The 12,248-nt window shown below is 37.0% G+C and overlaps 1 protein-coding gene across 3 annotated transcripts in view; it reads right to left on the bottom strand.

Annotated features, from left to right (window-relative positions):
- LOC137952839 (uncharacterized) overlaps nt 1–11,319 on the bottom strand; it is a 42,451-nt gene extending 31,132 nt beyond the window's left edge. For all 3 annotated transcript variants that reach the window (XR_011112325.1, XM_068799915.1, XM_068799914.1), the window contains exons 1-9: nt 10,919–11,319; nt 10,418–10,847; nt 9,955–10,209; nt 9,657–9,869; nt 9,398–9,529; nt 9,154–9,283; nt 9,025–9,071; nt 8,845–8,946; nt 2,433–2,540 (exon numbers count right to left, since the gene is read on the bottom strand). Coding sequence is in view for 2 of the 3 variants with exons in the window: in XM_068799915.1 (XP_068656016.1) it covers nt 2,433–2,540; nt 8,845–8,946; nt 9,025–9,071; nt 9,154–9,283; nt 9,398–9,529; nt 9,657–9,869; nt 9,955–10,209; nt 10,418–10,847; nt 10,919–11,232 (1,731 nt within the window). In the remaining variant the exon portion in view is untranslated. The remainder of the gene's footprint in view (nt 1–2,432; nt 2,541–8,844; nt 8,947–9,024; nt 9,072–9,153; nt 9,284–9,397; nt 9,530–9,656; nt 9,870–9,954; nt 10,210–10,417; nt 10,848–10,918) is intronic.
- Between the last annotated feature and the right edge of the window lie 929 nt (nt 11,320–12,248).

A 12,248-nucleotide genomic window follows, 5' to 3' on the forward strand; every position in this document is an offset into this window, starting at 1 on the left:
TTAGGTAATCAACAAGAAGAAGAGAAGAGCCCCATGGGACAAAGAATTTTAGACTTTGTGCTCAACAGCTTAGATAATTAACAGAAAGAAGAGTGCCCACCAATGGCCGTTATGTGTGAAGTTTGACTTCTTATGTACACAGGGATCAACTTCTCATTCGAATGTCCGCCTCACCCTTTTGTTTATCTTTTTTTTTTATCTTTCTTATTTTCTTCTTCTACATGGTGTGAGAAACTTTGATACATCAATTTTTGGGTCTAGTCCGATCTTTCATTTACCTAATGTGTTAGAGATTATAATGTCAAGGGTACTATTGACTATTCAGTTATGTAATCTTTCTCCCCGATTGTTCAAGGAGTGACATCAATCACATTAGATTATTTTTGGTAAATTTTAGGAGACTTTTAGGCTTTAGAATGGTTTCTACAACTTACATATTTAACAGGGGCATATTAGTCATTTTGTTGTAATTTCACTTAACTGCTGAAGGAGGTTAGGGGCCCATTCTCCCAACTCTCGGACTCCCCAGTTTACAGCAATTTGCTCCATCTATTTCTTCTCTTCACTTCTCTTCCATCTTCTTCCCAAATCCTTCAATTAATAGATGTTATAATTGTTAAGATGTGGAGCCTAATCAACGCACTACGTTGAGTTGGTACGCAGATCGACCTTCGCAGTAAGGTCGTTGTGGGGGTTGGAAGGGGGTAGGGAGCCCCCGAAAGATCCACAATATATTAATAGTTGTTTCATTAAGGGCAATTTGGGAATTTCACTCTTGTAAAGTGGTTGCTTGTGTAAGTTCTCTTGTAAACTATTTCATCTTCAGAAGACAGGGCGTAGTCTCACCTTGAGGCGAACCTTTATAAATCTAGTTGTTTGTTTCCATGCTTGTTTTTTCCTTCTTCTGCGATTATTATTATTGCTCTCATTAGTTTGGAATTAGGGCTTCTAATTCCTAACAATAAGAAGAATTTGGGAAGAAGCAGAAGAAAAGAGAAGAAATAGATGGAGCAAACTGCTGTAAACTAGGTTCAATGTTATGGGAAGTACAACACCTCTAGAGGAATTTTTCGATGGAGTCCTCGAGATTCTTGAGCGGTGCCTCAAGCATCACGAGTGGTGGTTGACCCATTGCCCCCCGAGCTTGGCACTCCTCCACTCAGGAGAGTCTCATTATCGTCTCCCCCTCGCCTCCTAAAGCTGGACTCGGCGCCGAATCCTATGGTGGAAGGGCTCTCTGGCAAAAACAACAACAACACATGTGACAAATGATCCTCAAGGCGATCCTGACGACGGCTGGCAAACGGTGGTCAGCTGAACCTCGTGAAGAAGAATCCATTTGGCCTCGACAGGCCAAAATCCTATGTTCGAGTTTCGATATGAGAAAACGACCACAACAATCCCAAAGACCCATGAGCGATCCGGCGACACTGTCTGCATCCTCTCCTAGTCGGGGACGAAGCGAGCCTTCATCACAATACCAATCAATGCCGTAGAATCGTTCCTCCATTTGCTCGACAAGGTTCTTTCAAGCAAATCTGGACGCAGCAATGGCCGCACTTTATGGGCCGGCGATTTCGCTTTCCACCTCTTCACCCAATATCACCTCGGCTCCCTGGAGTGTAGTATCACTGAATGACGCAAAAACACAACCATGGGTATCCTATTCTTACCCCAAATCACAAATTCCGAATTCAGTTGGACCACCCTTCGCACCTGCATTTTGCAAATCGCCCACATAGCAGTACAAATTCCGCCTCTCCAACCACCTCTGAACTCCACTCAAACTAGCCCAACCAACACCCCTCACTTCCCTCAACTACCTCTGCCACACCCCCGAACTCCACCGATGCATCCTCCATCTCCCTCCCTCCAGCCACCTTGATCCCCCACCCCCTCCCCTGGTTCAACGCACCCCGGAGTTCATATCCCTCACCCTCTTGCTGCAATTTTTTGCCTTTCCTCCCTTCTTTTTTTTATTGGCTCTCATCAAAATCTAAGAGGAAACAATTTTTGGCTTGTGTGTGTGTGTGTGTGTATATATGCTTTTTGAAATTTTTATCCTTGTTTTCCTTCGTTAACTATAAGTCGAAAAAACCTTAAGCACATACTGAAATGATAGCCAACCACAAGTTAGAATGCGACCAAGACTAACACATGTAGAGTAGTATATATCTGATTGGACGGATATAGATATAGATTTAGCCACATCTGCCCCTACCCGGCCAAATAACACCTCTAATTTGACATCAATGTCAGTGCTTCAGCAAATAGTCATACAACTTCAGGAAATTCCTTAGAAAGTAATCTCACAGTGCTAAAGAGGCCTACAAAAGCTGGGGCACAAGAGCTAAACCCCACAGGATAAGCTATGAGCAACAATTACTTAACAGATATTCAAGATATAAATGCTGCTTATGCCAACACTTTACCTGAGATGGAGAGAAACATTTAGATGAATTGATATTGCCAAGGAAGGAAACCAACTCAAAAGTTCCAATGATGCCCATCTTTTTGTACTTCAAATCTGGATTACCAACCTGCACAATTACATAAGTAACTATAATAATAATTTTAAAAAGTGCAAAGTATGATAAGTCAACATTTTATGTAATAATTATGTGCTAAGGGTAGTCACAATTATTATTATTATTATTAAAAATTAAGTAGTGGTGTTTTGGTCATTTTATACATTCTGTATGAGCCTGTAGGAGTGTCAGCCTGATTGGGTGGTTGTTAAAAGTCTATAGTCCAGATTTCATATTATTTTGATGTGTAATTTGTAAGATATGGAGTTTTGAGTCTTAAGAAGTATTTATGTAATTGAACTCAAAGTCACTTAAGTGATGAGTCAATAGAGAGGGGGTCAATCACTTGGCCCATCAAGTGTGTTTGTCCTCTTTTTCTCTCTTTTTTATTCTCAAAGCTTACACTTTTACATGGTAACAAATCAGGAGATCTTAATGTTGAGCTTTTTAGGCGTTCTTTCTTCTCTTCTCTAAGTTACATCTTTGTCCTTAAAAATGAACTTTTAGGACTCCTGATTGAAGCTAAAGGTTAGATTTTTTTTCTCTTGTGTCGTAACCTTAAGGTTGATGGATTGAACTGCCAAGTGAGCTGTCCTATGTGAAGCTTGTGCCCCTAGAGGGTTGTATTCTTTGGGATTGTCCCGATTACTACCTACACAGGTCACCAAACCTACACCTATTGCCTACACCATCTACTTGGATGCTGATGTTATCCTTCTTTTTGACAAATTTTGGTATATTGTTGCAGTTGTACCTTGAATTGGATAATTGTGATTGCATTGGAGATCTTCATTGCCTAATTGTTCTGGAGTGGGGCTACATAACCTATGCAGGCATTTTGTTGAAATTTTTTGTGTTATTTAGGATTTGATTATTCTTGTTTAACATGGCTGATTTTGGTGAAGGGTTTACCCAATTAGAAGACTAGAAAATCATATGGAAAAAAATAAAATTGTCAGTACCACTTTTGAATGGTTACAATTACTTAAGCTGGTCCAAATCAATTCAGATCTATCTTAAGGCCAAGCACAAGACTAAATATATTAGAGATGATCTTCCTATTCCAGTAACTGATGATTGGGAATCAGAAGACAATCGAGTAATAATTTGACTACTCAATAGTATGAAATCCAAGCTTAGAAGTCAGGTTATGAATTATGAAATGGCTAAAGAAATTTGGATTTCACTGGAATCAATGTATACCCAATAAAATAATTTGTCAAGAATTTATGAGTTGTATGCCAAGTTGTCTGGCTTGAGAAGAAGTAACTGAACAATCGTAGATTGTTATAGTGAGGTGCAAAGTGTGCTACAGGAGATTAGTATCTAATATTCCTTTACTACTGATAAGAAGGAACTTCGGAAGCAGTAAGGACATATTCATGTAGCCAAGTTTCTGGATAGTCTAGGGTCTGAATATGATGCAATTCAAGCACAATTGTTTAACTCTAATGATATGTCTGCACTTCCTAATGCCTTCAACAAAGTAATGCATGCAAAATCTGTTTGACATCACAGGGTAGCAAACAATGGGTGTTGAAGTGGCTGCCCTCAATATTCAATATGCGCCAACATGAGGATGTGGGGAACAACTAAGGAAGAAGCCGCTCTAGCTTAGGCCATGGCAAAGCTCAAGGTGAGAGTTGAGGTTATCAATGGTGCATACATTGTGGGCATACCAAACATTTTTCTTTTAAGTGTTGGATAAGTTTGGCAAACTAGAGTGGGTCAGTTCTACTATTCAAAACAGCAATGATACATCTTCCATCCAATTGTTGGTATTATACCAAGTGGCAGTTTTAGCAGTTGGGCCCAACAACTAACGTAGTTGACTTCATTATCCTCCTTTGCATCTATAGCATGGTTTGCACCTCCTACGACCACTCTTGCCAGCTCAAGTATGTCTACTATATATGTGAGTCTAGTTTCTTCCTGAGTTATTGACTCCAGAGCATTGTCACACATGTCAGGTATGTCCTCTCTTTCATGAATTTAGTCCATCTTCTTCCTTTAGACAATTTACTTTTGTTGATGAGTTTGTTTTTCCTGTTCATGGAGTAGGCAAGATTCAGCCTACATCCTCCTTGTCATTAAATTCAGTGTTTTTAGATCCAGAATCTCTAATTTTTTTAGTCAATCAACTTACAAAATCCTTGAATTGCTCAGTAAGATTTTATCTTAATCCTATTCATTGTGTAATTCAAGATCTCGAGATGAGGATGATTGATTTAGGGCATGAGAGAAAAGGACTTTGTCACTAGGAAGTTACACTACAGTAGACTTGTTAAGGATAGTCCCACATACATTAATGAGTATAAAGATCTTGCATTTATTAGTTGACAAAAGAGGTTTCCTAAGTGGCTAGTAATTTTAGGATAAGGCCTTGGACCCAATTTAACATGGTATCGAGCAAGGTTCACATATGTGGGCATCCACCCAAATTATCCATGTGCCACCACGTGAGGGCCTCTACCTAAATTATCCACGTACCTACACGTGAGGGGGAGTGTTAAGGATAGTCCCACATACATTAATGAGTATAAAGATCTTGCATTTATTAGTTGACAGAAGAGGTTTCCTAAGTGGCAAGTCATTTTAGGATAAGGCCCTGGACCCAATTTAACAAGACTCAGTCCGTATTCCAAGTTATCAACTCATCCTTCCAGTGGCATCTATAGTTAAGACATCCTTCTCCGGTCAAATAAATTCAATTGTTTCTAGATCTACCATCTAGCTTTTGTTTCAATGTGAGTCTTGTCAACTTGGAAAGCATCATCTGGCTTCTTTTCCATTAAGTCAAACAAACAATAGTAGTCTATTTGAGAAAGTACCTTCTAATGTATGGGGACTATGTCCAGTTCCTAGTATTTTTGGTTACAAGCATTTTATTTCTTTTACTGATAATTTTAGCCGCTCTACTTGGGTGCATCTCCTATGGAAGAAATCAGCAATCTTCAATGTACTTCAAAGTTTTATAATGAAATAAAAACTTAGTTGGATGCTTCTCTCTGCATTTTTCATACTAATAATGGGCTCAAGTTTATGAATAAAAAATTTGACTTATTATGTCAAACTCATGGTATAATTCACCAACCATCATGTGTGTTCACTCAAGAACAAAATAGAGTGGCACAAAAGAAAATCATCATCTTTCCAAAGTTGTTCATACTATGCTCCTTCATATGCATCTCTCCAAATCTTATAGGGGTGAACCTACACCGGGGCTGACGTCAACAAGTGTGCAGATGACATAAGCAGTTACAGTTCTATAATTTTGGCGCACACCTCCATATCAGCATAAAATAACCTTTTTTGACAGTATAAAACATCAGAATAAGTTCTTAGAACAGTAGGACCAATAACCTTGGGTTATGTCAAAGAAAAAAGGAGAAAATTTTGGATTTTTACTAACCAGTAACCAAAAATCGGGAAAAAAAATCTTCCTTTATGTAGATTTTGGCTTCAAAGAAGAGAAAAAACTCACAAAGATCCTTCCCAGATGCAATCTACTACTCTGATACCATATAAAAAGTAAGAAGAAGAAAGGTTGAAGAAAGAGAATGAGAAGGAGAGAGCTTGGAAAAGAGAAACTGAGAAAAGAAAACTGAAAAATTGTGGTTGGACTTCCTCCAACTTCTATTTATAGATTTAGGGTTGAGTAGGTGGGTCAATTTACAACATTGCCCCTACTTTAAGTGAAAACCCTAATTCTCTATATCTCCTATTCTACATGTCCCTTTTACATGAAATTCGGTCCGTATGCATAGTTTGACATGTAGAATAAGATTGCATTAAGAAAAATAAATAACAACAAGTTAAAATGACCAAAATGCCCATGTTCTTGTTTTTCAACAATTTATCAACAACAAAAGCCTCTCAAGATACTAACCAAAGTTCTTTTTCCTTCTCTTGTACCTAATTCTTCTTCGTCGACAGCTTCTAAGGTAAATGATTTAGATCTTCACATTGTCGAAAAGGTGTTTATATGTCAATCAAGCATCATTTTTCTCAATTTCTGACATGGTAATTTCAAAAAGTTGTCCTCCTATGCTACTCCTTCATCAGTGCAAGACGTCGTGGTTTCTCAACAGTGGAAGAAAGCTATAGAAATATGCACTTCCAATGAGCTATATTTTCCTTGAATGTCCTCATAAATGAGTTTCCTTTCATCCAACTAATGACCATAGCTGAATTTCCCTCCACAATTAGAGGATTTGTAAAGTTCCGCAAATATAACTTCACTCCTTCATTCAATGTGCTTCTTTTTTCTTTTGGCTAAGTTTGACTGATCAACTGGACCTGAAAAGGCCAACCAGACCAAGCTCTAGGAGTCCCTAATGACTCCTCTGATTCCCCAAGGCCCTGGATTTTACTTGTAAACAGACTCAACGTCACCACGAAAGTGGAATGATACACTTGGCAGTTCAGGGCACCAAACGGAGAAATTTGAGATGCTAGCCCCTAACCTGCCAGAGTTACAACAGAACCAGTTGAGATCGCAATTCAACCAAGTTGAACCACAAGAGATTTTTAACTTGAGAGAGGCCAAAGGGGAGGGAGACTAGGTACCTAAGGTTAGATATTGGTGAGATACGAAAGACAATACTGCTTGCCAATGTCTGTGTATAAATGAGAGCATGATGGTTGAGAGACCTCTGAATGTTTTAGCCCAAGTTAATGTTGTCTGCCAAAACTTTTCAATCAATGCCCCTTTGGATGATTTAGTACATTCATGGAGTCGGCCAAGAATTTGGAGTAGCTTTGAGATTAAATTGGACAAACTTGGTTGTTTGTTGTCCTATACCTCAACCTTTTGGTTATTTAAAGCTTATTTTAGATGGGAATTCTAAAAGCAATCGGAGGCTAGATGGAATTAGCAGAATAATCAGAAATCATGAAAATGATATTTTTCACATTGGTGAAGTGGATTCCACATTGGTGAAGTGACAACTGCTCTTGAGGGTATTCGTCTATACTAAGAGCAATTTACATAACCCTTAATCATTGAGGGTGATTTCATGGTTGTAATATCCTTGGGAAAGAGTATTGTTGAACCTCCTCAATGGTTTGATAGACAATTCATCTAATTGCAGCTTTAGTAGCATCCTACAAATCTCTTAGTAGCATACATGATGTTCAACAACTTTAGCAAATGGCGAATAATTTATTAAAAGAAGCCAAAAAGGCAAAGGGATGAACATAGAAACCCATCAAATGAAAGATAACATAAGAAGAAAGGCAAAAATACAAAGATTCCAAAGAAACAAAGAAAAAAATTACAAATATATTATGAATAAATTAGGAAGGCCCAAAGAGACAATAAGATGTTGATGGTTGATGAATCTCACTTCAACAGCGGATTGTGAATATGAGTTTCCTCCTTAACTCTTGAGTCTTTTGTATTTTCTAGTTTTTGCTCTTTTGTAATTTTTCTCTTTTATATATTCTTGTATGCTTGTGCTATTCATTTTTATTTAATACAATTCACCTGTCATTCAAAAAAATGTCCCCTTGGCTGAGGTTGAATTGTTGAATGTATTCACCGAAGAGGATGGCTCATTAATCATTTTTATTATACAATCACAAGCTAGGCATGGTTATGCCAATAAAGAGGAAAGTTGAAGTATATGCAAAATTTATGGAGGGTACTTTGGCCACAAAACCTTACCTTATGCTAATTACCAAAAAACACTTACCTTTTATGTTATTTTATGTTTTAGCTTTGAGCATTATTACTATTAAAAAACACCCACATGGGTGGGGGGGCATGACTAGTAAATAAGGAGAACTTCTATAAAGATCGCATAGAATTGTAATTATGCAAGTTGGTGTATCTCCTCTTATGTTTTTTTTTCTTTTGAATCGTGCAACCCTAAAAACATTTTAGTCATTGTAAACACCTTCCTATAATTATAAATATAGCCTCAAACAATGGGGTAAAACGTTCGAACTTCTTCCTCTTGGCTCAAATTCGTCCACACACCTCTCTCTTTTCCTCTTCGTTCTCTCTCTTGGATTCTTCTCTCCTCTCTCCCAAGAGCTAGAGTTCATCTTTTCTCTCCTCTCCCAAGAGCTAGAGTTCATCTTTTCTCTTGTCCCTTGAGATCTCTTGTATTTATGTGTTCAATTAGGTGTATCTAAGACTTTTACGTAATAATAAGAAAAGGAAGTTGACAAACCTAGATCCTTTCAACCTCATCTTCTCATAATTTATCCTTATTTTCTTTTATAATTTCCTTTTTTCTAACTTTTATTCTCAAGGGTTTACAAATCGATTAACAATTTCAATTAATGCAATGAATAATACTTGTTTTACCTGCTTGCGTATGATCATGAAAAGTTCATTTGCAAGAGAAACTCCGGTCGACTCACTATCTAGACGTGCACACAACGCCAAACGGCTGAAGACCTTGTAGACCTGCAAGTCAATCATTAAAGGAGAACCTGAAGATGCAACACTAGATAAATCATTTGCATGACAACATTATAGACAAACCTTGTGCAAACATGCATCGCTAAATCCTTCCAAATAATCCAATATACCTGAAACAAGGCAAGAGAAAATTTAGAGATGTTCTTCTTGCAGTGAAGTAATGAGTGCCAATTAATAAGCATAATATTATACCACTTATGTATGAAGAAAGTGGAAGCAGCTCTTCTGAATGCTTTGATGTTAGAAGAACCATAGCATCTAGAGCAGAATTCACTTCATAACTACGCCCAGAACCTATATGTGTAATTAACAGACTCAAGACCTGCAAATGCAGGATCTCCAAATAAATCCAAAAGTCATGATATCTTATTGCATGCATAAACTCAGCAAATGTTAAAATGTAAAAATCAATAAATAGATTACCAGCATTACTCACTTCCTGCCTAAAATAGGTGTCTGCAAGCACTTCAAATAAAGTTGTGTACAAGTAAATACCAAAGTCTCGCGCTAGTTGTTCTTTGCATGCTAATAGATAATCAGCAATGGACAAAAACGCAGAAAAATATTCCTGATAGATTTAAATTTAAGAAAATGAATAAATGATCCAGAAATTCAAAATAGTGATCCCGATGATGCTAGCGAGGAGGAAAAAGCACAAGGGGGTCCTCATTCAAAAGACTACCCCAAAAAGATACCTGCACTAGTGCCTGCTGCCCATGAACACACTGTTCAAATAGTGATTCCTGAAGACAACCATTGATAATTTTTCTTTTTATAACCTTTTCAACACTCTTCTGCAGTAAGCCACCATTTGCATAAATGAGCATAAGTAACCACAAATCAATGACCTTATGATCATGTGGTTCATCTAGAGACTTCAGTTCCTTCAAGATAGTCTCACAAAGCATCTACCACCAAAGCCAACAACCAAAACCAAAGTTAGCATAATAAAATGGCAGTCGATTAGAAGAACACTGGTAGAAACAAATTTACATTCTTAAAGCGGAGGCTTGATCTCAGTGCCTCGAGAATAGAGGCCTCAACGTTATCAGCCAGACACTTTCCTTTGAGCTTCTTGTGCCTGGCAGCACGAGAATCTGGTATACACAAAAATTTTAAGTTCTCCCGGATACTTGCAATAATCCTCTGAGCATTTTTGGAAGTCGCAGCAAACAATAAAAATCTGAGCAAAAACGGCATCTGTTCTGTATGAATGGTTCTGATGCAGGATAAGGCTATAGTGACTACCTGTAGAAGGAAAGTTTTAAGCACACAAAGCAAGTTAATTGTCAAATAATCTTCAGCTTGATGAAAAACCGCTTCCAGGGAAAGAAAGACAGTCATATGAAGAGCATCGGAGAACAGAAAGCAACACGTCCACACTTCAGGGCATAAAAAGTAAGGAAGCAATTAGAGGGGTAATGATATGAAGCGTCAGGAATAGGAGTGTTGAGACCTGTTCCTGCAACTGCTGATCCAAATTGAGATTGGAAAGTGATTCAAGCACAGGCACCACGATCTCCGAATCTTCCTTCAACATCGTTTCAAGGGAAGAAATCACGGCCCTGTCACTCCAGCCGCCGAGAATTTCTGGAAGCGAACCAATGATTTCTTTCTTCAGCTGAAGAGGGCAAATGGAGAGAACTTCGAACAGCTTTTTTGCCAAACCTCTGACATCGACTAGGAAATCGAGCCATCGCAAGTGATTGAGAATAAGACCAGGGATCTCTGCTTCGCCTGGACAGGGATAGTCTGAATGGACACTGTTTACTGTAGTAAAATATTCTGGCAACTTCTCAAGGAGAATGTACTGGAGCTGTAACTGTACTGGAGCCACAAGCAATAGTTCCCGGACGATGCTCGAGTTTCCACCACCCTTTAAAACCCTGAGATTCCAAGGCAAGTTAAAACAATAGAAAGACTTGAGAAAAAAGGATATCTGATGGAAGTTCAGTACCTTTCCAGATTTTGGGGCAACTGAATGTACAAAGAGAAGCCAGAGAGAAATGTAGAAATTAGAGAATGGTCGTTGGAGAAGCAGTTTTCGAGGCGACAACGGAATTTGTAAGGATCGGAAGCCATACAAGGTGATCCCGTGGAGGAACGTAGAGTGCATCCTGCATCGGCCAGTAAAGCCATCATGCTCTGCACCAGCGGTTCTCCTCCTTGGCTGCCTTCAATAATGGAACCAGAAACATTATGTGACGCCACGACTGACACTGCATCTCTGTGCTTCTTGTCCCCGATAGAAGAACGGCGAAGTAAACCCATAAACTCCTGAACTTTTTGGCGGCAAGCGAAGCCGAGAGTTTGAGCTGCTTAAATTGCCGCTCTGTAAACCCGCCAATTCTTTGCTTCTTTTCGTTTCTCTGAGCATCCGGGGCGTGGGGACTGCGGCGCACCGGTATATAAAGCATCTATTTCATATTTTTACTTCGTGAGTAGCAAGTCGGATCAGATTTTGCACTGTAAGTGGTGAGTTAACCCGGTAATTAACTTTCACTCGTTCACTCACTCTCTCACTCTTGTTATGCTCATTATGCCGTTTCACTATTGCATTTGGATATTATAAATTTAAACATTTGTTTAAGTATTTTATTTTATACATTTAATTTTAAATTTTGATTTTAATATTTTAATCATTTATTTAATGAATTAAAAAGTTTAAATTTATCTTAGTTTATTACATAATAGTTAAATAAAACAATCTTATAGAAAATAAATCAATTAGAGTAAAATTAGATAAATAAATGATTTTAATATTATATTTAATTTATAATTTAAGAGTGAGAATTTAGATGTTACAAAGTAACAATTTGATTAAGTATTTGGATATTATAAATATAAGTATTTGTTTAATTATTTTATTTGTACAGATTTAATTAAATTAAATAAAATAATATATATATTTAAAATTATTTATTAATTTAAATTTTTACTTTAGTCAAATAAAAGTTATATATATTTAAAGTAATTTTATATAATAGAACATATATTTTTATTTATATAGATCCCTTATTTTTAGTATTATATTTAATATCTATTTCAATAGTGAGAAATTAGATATTTTAAAAGTAATATTTGATTAACATTTGGATATTATAAAAGTAAGGAATTGTTTAATCATTATATTTTTTATATTTAACTAAATAAATAATATATTTTTAGTTTTATCTATTATTAAATTTAAGCAAATTAAAATAAATATTGTTTAGTTAAATAAAACTATCTTATAAGATTAAAAATAATTTTATATAATAAAATACCCTTTTTTTATTTACATAAAA

Source organism: Aristolochia californica, unplaced genomic scaffold, assembly GCF_029961685.1.
Source record: "Aristolochia californica isolate CCGP_79_NKW_82.1479 unplaced genomic scaffold, dmAriCali1.0.hap1 SCAF_16, whole genome shotgun sequence".
Lineage (NCBI taxonomy): Eukaryota > Viridiplantae > Streptophyta > Magnoliopsida > Piperales > Aristolochiaceae > Aristolochia > Aristolochia californica.